The sequence below is a fragment of the Hipposideros armiger genome, unplaced genomic scaffold, assembly GCF_001890085.2.
Source record: "Hipposideros armiger isolate ML-2016 unplaced genomic scaffold, ASM189008v1 scaffold_62, whole genome shotgun sequence".
In the NCBI taxonomy this organism is placed as follows: Eukaryota; Metazoa; Chordata; class Mammalia; order Chiroptera; family Hipposideridae; genus Hipposideros; species Hipposideros armiger.
The window spans coordinates 295,398-307,614 of NW_017731412.1; the positions used below are offsets into that span (position 1 = coordinate 295,398).

Below are 12,217 nucleotides of genomic sequence, written 5' to 3' on the forward strand. Positions count from 1 at the left end.
ACTCAGTCATGTGGCCACACCCTGCTGCGGAGGAAGTTGGGAAATGTAGCCTGGTTGTGTGCCCAGGAGAAGGGGGAAACAGGATATGGAGAACACAGTACTGTCTCAGCCCCAGGTAAGACAAGTCTAGAACCGAGCAGAGCTAAAAATGTTTACGTATACATACATTGTGATTAAAAATGCTTAAAAGCAAGAGAATGATGAACAAAATTCAGCATGGTGGTTTCCTCTGGTAGGTGAAGTTGGAGATTGCCATGGCAGGGGAGAAAATACACACGGGAAAGCCATTGGTGACCACCTAACTCTTCTGTATTCATTGAGCTGTGACCCAGGCGCTGTCATAAGCACTGGGGACCCAGTCAGGAACAAAACTGACAAACATCTCTGCCCTCGTGGCATTGACCTTCTAGAGCGAGAGGCTGGTTTTCAACCAATAAATTAGTAAAATATATAGGATTTCAGGTGATGAGAAAGGCTTTGGCAAGCAATTAAGCAGTGAAGAAGGGAAGAGTCAGGTATAGGGATACTTGTCTAAGGAGTGAATGAGTGGGGTTTACCTCAGAGATCTGCATGAATACCTTTTTCCTATAAAGGGCCAGAGAATAAATGTTTCAGGATTTGCAGGCCACCCAATTTCTGTCGCAACTACTCAACTCTGTGAAAGCAGCCATAGAAAATATGTATATGAGTGGGCATGGTGGTATTCCAATAAAACTTTATTTACAAAACGGGTGGTGGGCCAGATTGGGCCTGTCAGGAAGATAAAATGGGCTGAGGCCTGTCCAATGAAAGCTTGACACAGAGTTGCTTCTCAGGAAATGTCCACCCTCACACCATCCCCATTTCACAGCTCCCTCCCTTCCCTCCATTTTCCTAGTGAACACCTGTTCTGGCCCTGACCCTGCAAGGTCTTCTGGGGAAGACTTATGGTGATTAAAATATGGTGATTAAAATATTTTGCTAACTCTGTTCCTGTTCCCAGAACACCCTTCCAGCCATCCTTCCTGACAAGCCCGCACTTGGCAGTCCTTCAGCCCTAGCTCATGTTTGGCACCTCCTGAGGTTTTCAGCAAAGCTGTCACTCCTTCCTTTGAGGTTCCTCTGGAATTTGAACTTTCCTGTGTAAGAATAATAGTAGTTGTGGAAACTGCCCCTCCTGAGAGCATTTGCTCTGTGTCACGTGCCTTTCACACAGCATCCCACTGTCTCCTGGATCAACCTTCTGAGGTGTCATTGACCCCATTTTACAGATAGGGAAACTGAGTCTCAGAGGCAGCAGGTGGCCAAGTGGAGATTCAGACCATGGGCTCTTGACCTCAGCCCTGGGCTGCATGTCTCCTTGAAGTTACTTGTCACTGTACATCATGATGGTCAAACCTTGTCTTTTTGTTCCCTGCCATGGCCTCAGCACCTAGAAAATTCTGTGTGTGTGTGTGTGTGAATGAGCCAGGCCCTGACTACTCTGTCAGCCCCTCGAGGGGCTCAGTCTGCAAACCGCCCAGCTTTGCACTCACCCTCCTGAGCCAGGCTCACAGTAGGAGCTTAATAACCAGTACAAAACTAAACTGAGTCACTGGGGCCTCAGGTCAGGAGCCCGGACTTTGGAATTCCAGAGCCGCCCATCCTTGACGTCTGGCCCCTGATCACCCTCTCCCCCCATAATGAATTTAGTGCCAAAGGTACACACTGATCCCTAGGGGTGAGCTACCATGAGGCCTGCAACGGTGGACCTGACGTGGGCCCTGCCGCCGGCACCTACAGTGAGGCGGGCGACGACTGAGCCTCTGAGTGTGTGCCGTCACTGTGGGAGGGGAGAAGAGTGCAGTGGCTCCTCAGTAAGTTCAGTGACCCAGCAATTCCACCCCGATGTATACACCCCAAAGAACTGAAAACGTGCTCAGACAAAAACGTGCGCACCAGGGTTTATTAGCACTAATCACAGTGGCCAACTGGTGGGCACAATCCAAATGTCCATCAACAGAGGAATGGAAAAGCAAAATGTGGCCTATCCATAAAATGGAATATTACTCAGCCATAAAAAAGAATAAACATCTGGTACCTGCTGCAACCCGGATGGACCTTGAAAACATTATGCTAAGTGAAAGAAGCCAGTCACAAGAGGACATGTATTGTGATTCCATTTACATGAAATGTCCAGAATACTCTAATCCACAGAGACAGGATGCAGACTGGTGGTTGCCAGGGGCTGGGAGTGGGGAGGGGAGAATGGGAGTGACGGCTTAATGAGGACAGGCTTAAGGTTTCCTGTTGGGGTGGTGACAGTGTTCTGGAATTATTGATAATGGGTAAACAATACTGTGAATATACTACTCATAAATGTCACTGAATTGTATACTTTAAAATGGTTAAGGGCCGGCCGAGTGGCTCAGTTGGTTAAAAGCTCACTAAAGAGTGTGAGCTCTGAGCAACGTGGTTGCCGTTTCGATTCCCAGCCCGAGCTGAGCTGCCACTGAGCTGCCAACAGGTGGCAGGATGGCTCAGCTAAAAAATAAAAAAATAATAAAATAAAATCCCTTAAAATGGTTAAAATGGTGAATTTTATGTTATGTATAATTTGCCACAACTTTTAAAAAAGAAGGCCGAGGAGGCAGGAACAGGTCTGAGAGGGCAGAGGAAGCCTGTGGGTGCACTGTGTGAGGCTGGCATGATGGGAACTTGACTTAGCCATGGCTGCAACCCAGCTGACCTCGGCGACAGCAGGTCCTGACAGCTGTGCTTTCTCCAGCACTGAGTTTGGGCCATTGATTCTTCTCACAGCACTTTCGATCAATCTGGGTTGCAGAAAGCAGCTCTGGCTGTCACACTACTCTCAGCAATGGGTATTTTTCCCTCTTTTTCTTCCTCCAGAGCAGAGAGAAGGGACGTCTCCAGCAGGGCCCACGCTGACCGAGGGGAGCCGCCTCCCGGGCATCCCCAGCAAAGCCCTCCTGACAGAAACTTTGCTGCAGAGAAATGAAGCAGAGAAACAGAAGTGAGTGGGGAATGGATAGGGGACTTTTGCTGCCCCACCTGGCTGGGAGGTGAAACCAGGAAAGTCACCTCTGCCTTGGACAACTGGGGAATCTGGATGCATGTTGGAGATAGAGACATAAGCCTAGGTTCAAGCCCCACCTCAGCAGCTCAGTGGCCAGCCCTGGGAAGGTCATATCACCTCTCGGGCTTGTTTCCCCATCTGGAAAATGGGGCTAATGCGGTTTATTAGTTAGCTTTCTCTAGAGAAACTGAACCAGTAGGAATTTTTTTTTTTTTTTTAGCTGAGCCATCCTGCCACTTTTTGGCAGCTCAGTGGCAACTCAGCTCGAGCCAGGCATCGAACCGCTGTTGCTCAGAGCTCACTCTTGAGCGAGCTCCTAACCAACTAAGCCACTCGGCCGGCCCCAGTAGGAATTTTTTAAATTAATTAAGAGGGCCAGATGAGAGGCTCAGTTGGTTAAGAACTCACTCAAGAGTTCAAGCTCTGAGCAGCAGCAATTTGATTCCCGGCCCGAGCTAAGCTGCCGCTGAGCTGCCAATAGGTAGCTCAGCTACTACAAAAAAATAAAAATAAAAATTAAGAGACATATTTCAAGGACTTAAATTACATGATTGGGGCTTGCAAGTCTGAATTGGTAGATCCAGCCAGCAAGCTGGAAGCTGTCAGGGGCAGTCAATGCTGCAATCTTGAGGCAGACTTTCTTCTTCCTCAGTTTTGTTCTTAAGACCTTCGACTGATTGGATGAGGCCCACCCACATGATTGAGAATATCCTCTCCTTTACTTAACATGAGTTGATTGCAGGTTTTAGCCACATCTATACAATACTTCACAGCAACACCTAAATTAATGTGTTCTTGGATAACTGGGTACTACAGCCTATCCAAGTAGACCCATAACACTGAGCATCACAGGTGGTGTGAACTCCTACTCTTCCATAAGAATGAAATGAGATGGCGCCTATACATGCTTAGCTCAGCACTCACACGGAGCAGTGTGGGTCAGAGGGTCACCCTTATAGTTAGTGCAGTGGTAATAATATCTGGATCCTTGGGGCATTTCTAAGACAGTTTTATGGTGGTCATTAGATTTGTCCTTTCATTTATTCATTTATTATTTATTCACTCATTCATTCCACGTATTTATGGAGCCACCTGCTATGCCTGCCAGGCACTGTTCTAGGAACACAGCAGTGTGATAATCAAATGGACAAAATCTCTGCCCTCCTAGCGTTTACTCTCTAGTAAGGAAGACACAAATAAATGAGACAAACCATATAGATAGCATGTTAGATGAAGATAAGGGTTGCAAGGATAAATATAGCAGGGGAGGGCAGAATGAGATGGAGGGCTGAAGTTTTAAATAGAACGTTGCAGGAGGCCTCACTGAGAAGGGGAGCAAAGCCCTAAGGAGATGAGGGAGTGAGCTTTGCAGGTATATAGGGGAAGTGTTATAGGCAGAGGGAACGGCTAGTGCAAAGGCCCTGAGGCAGGACCATGCCAGGTGTACTGGAACAGCAAGAAGACGAGTGTGGCTAGAGTGGAGTGAGTGGGGGGGGGGGGCAGGATGTGAGTTCAGAGATACAGTGGGGCTCCTTTTCTAGAGTCTCTGAGCCAGACAATGTGCAGCCCAGGCTTTGCTTAAACCCTCCCCCAGTCCAGCTAGGGCCCCTTTTTCTCTGCTGAGATGCTTGCTTCACACCTGACCTAGGCCCCAGTGGGCTGGCTGGGCACCCCAAACTCTTCCCCCAGGGAGGGGAAAAAAATGCCTCCTGGGGACAGTGATAGTAACTAACAATACTGAGGGGACGCTGGGTGCTGTGTAACACACTGGGCATGCTTCGCAACACCCACTGAGGCAGAAGCCCCGTTTTACAGATGAGGAAGCTGAGGCCCAGAGACGCAAGGTCGCGGCCAGAAACTTAACTGGGCCCGTCATAATGGGGACCACACGTCAGCAAAACAGCAGGGCAGCCAAATGCCTGAATGTCATGTTCAAGGACGTGTGTTGTGGTTAAGACAGAGGTGCAGATCAGAAGGAGTGGGCAAGGGGATAGGAGACCAGGAGGGTCCCAGGTAAGACCCGTCCACACAGACATGAGCAGAGCTGGCGTGAGCAGGCGCGTCTCTCCTCAGGGGCCTTCAAGAAGTACAGATCACGTTGGCAGCCAGACTGGGGGAGGCAGAGGAGAAGATCAAGGTCCTCCATTCAGGTATGTATGTGGCACGTGGCCCAAGGCCACTCTGTTCAGTGACACTATGAACACAGGCTCAGGCATTGTAGAATCAGGGAAGCGAGAAGGGGGAGGAAAGACCCATATTACCCAGGGGTGGTCTGAGCCCTGGTCCCTGGAGGCCATACTACTGTGGAGAGAGGGTCTGAGACAGAATTAAATGGGGGTTGGGGGAGGGGCAAATGCAGGGCCTTCTGCGGCCTGGCACAAAACCAAGCCGGTCAGGTTAGGGAAGGCAGTAGGGAGGGGCGGGGTCTGGGGCAAACTGGAGAACCCAGGCCTTGTCTAAATAGGCAGCCGCTACTCAGCTCCAGCCAGGCACAGCCCAGTATGGCCAATCCCTTCCATTTTCCTAGAGAAATCAGAAATCTGGAATTCTATGAGAAATCTTTCATTTGTTATAATATGCATGTATCTGTTGACATGGTTAGGTCCAGACCTCAGGGTGGGTGAGCGCATGGAAGGATGGCCCCACCCGGGTCCTGGAGTGACCTAAGGATGTTGGGAGCCTCACACCCCAGGTCATGGGACAGACAGGCCCCCACATTTGCCTGCGTCCCCTGAGATTCAAACTCATAGAGGGTCTTCTCATCTGCCCTCCCCACCCCCGCCACTCTACATGCCTCCCACCAGCTTGAAGCCCTCTAGAGCAGCGGTTCTCAACATTCCTAATGCCGACCTCTTAATACAGTTCCTCATGTTGTGGTGACCCCCAACCATAAAATTATTTTCGTTGCTACTCTATAACTGTCATTTTGCTACTGTTATGAATCGTAATGTAAATATCTTTTTGTTTTCTGATGGTCTTAAGCGACCCCTGTGAAAGGGTCGTTCGACCCCCAAAGGAGTCGCGACCCACAGGTTGAGAACCGCTGCTCTAGAGGCAAGAAACTCACTACCTGTTCCCAGTTCTAACCTAGAGAAAGTTCTTCTCTCACTACCCTAGGCTTCATTCTGCATCCCGGACCCTGCAGGAGTGGGTTCTACCCCCATGGGGTTGGGGGACCTCACCCTGGCTCTTTACTTTTTCCCAGCGTTAAAGGCCACACAGACAGAACTGCTGGAGCTGCGTCGGAAATACGATCAGGAGGCGGCATCCAAGTAAGTGAACGCCCTGCTGAGGTGTGCCTCCTCCCTCTGACCTGCACAGACATGCCTCCTCTTTCCGACCCCTCTGCCTGAGGCACCCATTTTATTAAGCACCCTCTGCTCACCACCCCCACCGGCACACGGCTGTTCACTGGTCATTTGCTGTGCCATTCATGTGCCATAGACTATAAATGACATTCTCGGTTGCAGGCTGCGCGGGGTCTACTGGGCAGGAGCCTCTGCCTCACCCCAGCCTTCTAGGGCTGTCCCTACTCCCCAGCTCCATCCAGCCCTTGGAGACAAGTGTCATTCACTTAAATTACCTGGCTCAGTGTTTCCTCAAGATGTAAGACGGCACGCCACAAACACTTATTTGGCACCTACTGTTTTACCCAGTGCTGTGCTGGGTCCCTGGAGGAAATGTTAGAACATGGCCCTGACAGATACTGGCGCTGTACAGTGATAAATTCATTCATTCACAGACACTGTTGAGCCCAGGACTGTATGCCCAGGACTGTTCGGGGCACATGGTAAATGTTCTGAAGAGAAGAACAGGGAGCAGCAAGAGAGAATAACAGGGAGGGGCTGGGCCTGTTATCCAGGGTAGTCAGGGAGGAGTTCCCTGAGGAGATGACCTTCAGGATGACACCTAAAATATGAGAAGGAGATGGCCACGTGAAGGTGCTCTGGGAAGCTGGAGGAGCTGGTGCCCAGAACATGCTTGAAACATATGTGTGGCTTTTAGTCACAAAATGCTCGTCGCAGGCCTCCTGTGGCCCCCACCCCACCCAGGCAGGAGGCAACCAAGCTGGAGGAGGCCTGTCCTGACCCCCTAGGTGCTGGAGGGAGCGGGCAGCAACATAAATGAATGAATACCATGGGGGTAGCTGTGAGAGGCCTCCTAGCAGGACACTTCGGAGCCGGGTTTTCAAGCTCTGGAACCTGTTCTCTTGAGGAAGGCATTCCAGGCAGAGGCACAGCAGGGACAAAGCCTGGGATGTTTGTCTCTGCCTCTGCGGGCAGCTTCAGAGGGCAGACCCCTGGGGGGGGGGGGGGAAGGTGAGAGGTCAGGCTGCAGTGCTCAGGCTCCATTCCCATTTCCTCACAGCCTGCGTTCTTTTCACCCCAGCCTGGTTTCTCTCTAGTAGGAAGGGTGAAAGGCAGCCTCCTCAGCCCTCCATGGGGAGACCCGTGGGTTCAGGCAGGGGCTGGGGCATCAGGACAGGCAGGGGCCCTGGCGATGGCTAAAGCCCTTCCTCAGGGCCTCATCTTTCTGTCTCAGGGCAGATGAAGTCGGCCTGATCATGACCAACCTGGAGAAAGCTAATCAGGTGAGGAGACGTGTGCTGGGGACTCCTTCTGTCTGGGTTGGGAGTCTCGGGCTGGGTCAGGAAGACCGGGCTAACCTCAATTGGTATGTATTGAACCACATGCCATGCAGAGTGCTGGGACCAGGAGATATCTGAGACCCGGTCCTTGAGCTCCCGAGGGGTGGAGTGGGGGTGGTGGGGGAAGGAGGGTATAGACAGAGCACTCAGAAATAGCACAACTCAAGCAGCAGTGGTCAGGGAAGGGACACCTGACCCACATTTAGGGGTCAGGGAAGACATCCCGAAGGAAGGGTTGTGGAGCTGAGACCTGACAGGTAAATCAAGACTGTAGGGATGGCATTCCAGGCCACGAGGCAGTCTGCACAGCAGGCAGGAGGCCCCTCTGGGTGGAGGAGGGAGGCAGAGCAGTGGCCAGTGATCCCAGCCCTGAAGTGCCCGTCCCCAGGCTAAGCTGGGACATTGGTCTCTCCCACCCAGACTGAGTGAGGAGACAGGTGGTGATGAGGGACAGCCCGGGGCTGTTTCCCTCCCTTCTTGCCCCACCTGGGGCCCTCTCTAGCCTCCTCATTTGATCCCAGCCATACCAGCCAAGCACTGAGTGGACCAACCTTCCATGGGGCCCCCATCTTCTAGTCCCAGCCCGGGTCCTTGCAAGCCCTTTAGCCATTCTGAGTCTCGGGTTTTCACATTTATAAATGAGGTCCTTTATCCTGCCTTCCCCTGACTTCACATGTGTTGCCATCTGGTGGGCAGAGCTGGGCAGGACTTTGGAAAGGCAGTAAGGAATGGTCATGCAGGTCCAGCAAGGAATCCCGTGGGCCCACGACATCTCTGTCCCGACCCACTGCAGTACCAGCAGCCGGGGACAAGGCCAGGAGGGGCCAGCATGTGACAGAGCAGGTAGTCATTTCCCTGGGAGGAGTTGGGGCAGGGCGTCCTGGAGGAGGCCCAGGCGCTGTTCTCAGGAAGGCATTCCCGGCAGAAGGCACAGCAGAGGCAGAGGCCTAGAGGCGTGGCTGTGCAGGCATAAGGACAGGGTGTCCCTCCTGCAGAGGGAACTTGGAAGAGAATAACATTTTTAGGTTAAATTTTGAATATGTAATACAATTACATAGTTCAAAACTCAAAAAGTATATACAGGCATCCCAGGGAAACGCCGTCTCCCCACTCCACCCCCACCCCCACCGCAGCCTCAGAGGTACCAGTTCCCCAGGTTTCCTTCCATGAATATATCTATTTTACCCCTTTTTAAAGCAAAGAAAATAGCATACTATATACACACACACCTGAACCTTACTTTCTCCGCATCTTAAGCGCTCATTCCGTGTTCACATACAAAGCAGTTCCTTCTGTTTTGCGTAGTTTTGCACCATATGATGAAGCACCATCCTCTAGCCCAGGGGATGGCACACTTTCCGTACAGGATCAGAGAGTAGATCATTTCAGCTTCGCAGGTCTCTGTCACAACTGTTTCGTTTTGCTACTGTACAGGGAAAGCATAGGCCATTTGGAGACGAATGAGCATGGCCGTGTGCAGCAAAACTTCGTTTACAAAAACAGGCAGTGGGCTGCCGTTTGCTGACCCCCCCTTCCCACCCCCACCCTGGCCTAACCAGTCCTCTATTGATAACCATAAATATATTTATGGTATTTCCTATCTTTTACCATCATCATCAATACCGCAGTGAATACCGTGTACAGATATCATTTCATACATGCCTGAGCCACTGTATCTGATAAATTCCCAGACGTGGGATTGCTGGGCAAAGGATCTGTGCGTTTATAATTTGGCAGATGTGGCCAAACTGCCCTCCGCGGGGTTGTACCAATTTATACTTCCTCCAGCAAGGTAGAGAGGGCCTGTTTTCCTGTAACCTCGCCAGGACCCGGTAGCATCAAATTTTTGGATCTCTGCCAATCAAGCAGGCTTAAGGAAAAAGATCTTAGTTTGAATAGGAAGCATTTTTTTAAAAAAAATTTTTTCTGAGTATAAAACTAAAACCTCATTATAGAAAGTATGGAGGAGAAGACAAATGTCATCAGATTAGGTTTTTAGTATCCTGCTTGTGAACAAGAGTATCCCGGAGGAGAACAGATCAATATTATTACTTACATAGTAATAACCACACCAGGTTACCCTAATTCTTACCCTGGGATGATGAGATGAGAACCAGATGTCATGCAATATGCACTAGACTTTGTACTGTAGGCGAGGAACCCCCCAAATATGAATCTAGGCAATTACATAGGAGAAGGACCTTCTGAGAGAGGGAGAGAAATTTATCTACCTAGAGTCATGGTGAGCAGAAAGTCAAGGAGCCTGGGTTTTTAGCGTTTGGAATGCAAATGCTTCTTTTCAGGGAAGAAGAGTAGCTGTAAACCCAGCCTTCCAACCCAGGGGAAGTCTGCACAGTCTGGGTCCTGCCACCACCCACCGCCCCACCACTGTTGAAATACAAACACATACCTCAAAGGAGGTAAATCGCTGTGGAGCTCTCACCAGCTCATCAGTCAGAAATTGACTTCCAAAGCTTGTCTTTTAGCCCAAATCCCAAATTTCAGTCAAATTTGCTTAGAAAGCCCTAACTGCAGAAACATAAAAATATTTTCTCTACCCCACATACCCCAAACCTTTCCTGAAACAAAACTGGCCTGAACCATTTCTGGGACAAGGCAGGATAACCAATAAATAAACATCCACTTAAAAATAAATTCACGAAATGTGCCCATGGATGTGTGTAGGTCTCTGGGTGTATACAGTGGGCATAACATCTTGATTGCCAAGGTCAGTAGGTAAGTTAAACATAACCTCTCTGACCTGTGTCACTGGCTGAGGGTAAAAATAAAGGCGCAGCTCTTTTACTTTTCCAAGTAATAGCTCAAGATCCCATATATCCTGTTGATGTTATTGGCACATTTATATGTGTCAGGTATCAAGCTAAGATACCTAATGAGTTGTGCTTTACCAAATCACTTACTTGAAAAACAACTCAGTGAGATAGTTGCTTTTATAATCCCCATTTTACAGATGGGGAAACTAAAGTTGGGTGAGAAGTCTCTCACCCAACCAAGGCCACACACCCAGGAAGTTACAAAGTACCTATTTCTCTCCAAAGACACAAGGCCTCATTGTTAACATTTAGATGCTTCCTCCCAGGCTTTTTTCTAAGATTCTCCTGTAGACCCAATTCAGTAAACTGTCTCATTCTGATTTAGAAGTATTTCAACATACCTCTGCAGTAGATAATGTTTCATTTCCCCCATTTCACAAAAAGAAAACTGAGACCCAGGGAGGAGAAGTGACTTGCCCAGGGGCCTGCAAAAGCTTGTGGGCTGGGAAGCCATGTCAACAGATGCCGCATCCAGGATACACTCTGCATCAGGCAGCGTGGGAGCTGGGGACAAACTCGCCTTCTGACCAGATAGGCCTGAAGTTTGCTTGGCAGACAGAAGTGGCCTGAATGGGAAAACTTGCCAGCCCCAACAAGACAGCATCTCCTCTTTGTGCTAGTGGACTGGAAACCCCAAGGGAACCCAGAGCCAAGTCAAGGGCCCAGGACCCAAAAAGTAGGACCCCGGGCCCTCAGGGCCCAGCCCGTGCCTACGACTGTGCAGGAGATGGTGCAGGGCCTGGATGAGACCCAGTGTGGCCCCGCTCACCTCTTAACCACACTCTCCCTGTTCTCCTCCCCAGCGAGCCGAGGCTGCCCAGCGAGAGGTGGAAAGTCTTCGGGAACAGCTGGCCTCTGTCAACAGCTCCATCCGCCTGGCCTGCTGCTCTCCCCAGGGACCTGGCGGGGTAAGGACGGACAGGATGGGAAAAGGCCATGTTTGTGGTTATGAATATGTGGGTTGATCGTGTGCATCTATGTGAAATTGTTCACAGGGCCGTGTGGGTCTCTGTGTGCCTTCAGTGGGTATAGCATCTTAATTGCCAAGGTCATTGTAAGTTAAACATAATTAGTACAACTAACAAGGTGTGATCAAAAGATACAGTGAATGCTGCTGCCGAGTGCCATCCAGTGGAAAGGCAGGGATCTTTAATATGGGAAGCAGCACATCAAATCTTACTGACAGTGTGTGACAAGTTTCAACTTGTTCAGTGCAGTCAGTTGGGTGTGAGCTACTGTTGAGAGAAAATGTGTTTGTTTTTTTTTTTTAAAGACTTTTTATTGGGGAATTGGGGGATGGGAACAGTGCTGGGGAGTTGGGGGAAGGGGAACAGACAAGTTGCTGTCCTTTTGTTCTTCAGTCTAGTTGTGGAGGATGTTGCTTCACTGGCCCAAGTTGGCACCATCATTGCGCTCTTCCCAGGTGAGGCAGATCAGTTGCCGGCTTCTGGACGGCCGCTCACTCTGGCTGCTGGCTACACACGGTAGCCCATGGCAACCCACTGCAGCAGGGGCTGCAGCCTACGTCATCGCTGACTCACGGCAGCCCAGCTCCAGGTTGAGCCGTTGTTCAGCATCTTAGCTGTAGAGGACAGTGTCACTGGCCCTCATGTGGGATCTGAACCGGGGCCCTGCTGCTCAGAGCTGGCATCCCAAGCCAGCTCTTAACCAACACGCCAC

The 12,217-nt window shown here is 50.3% G+C and overlaps 1 protein-coding gene across 1 annotated transcript in view; it reads left to right on the top strand.

Annotated features, from left to right (window-relative positions):
- Positions 1–12,217, top strand: part of CUX2 (cut like homeobox 2) — a 214,355-nt gene that overhangs the window by 174,947 nt on the left and 27,191 nt on the right. The window contains exons 8-12 of the mRNA XM_019641567.1: positions 2,869–2,992; positions 5,129–5,205; positions 6,261–6,327; positions 7,598–7,646; positions 11,341–11,445. Of these exons, the coding sequence (XP_019497112.1) occupies positions 2,869–2,992; positions 5,129–5,205; positions 6,261–6,327; positions 7,598–7,646; positions 11,341–11,445 (422 nt within the window). The remainder of the gene's footprint in view (positions 1–2,868; positions 2,993–5,128; positions 5,206–6,260; positions 6,328–7,597; positions 7,647–11,340; positions 11,446–12,217) is intronic.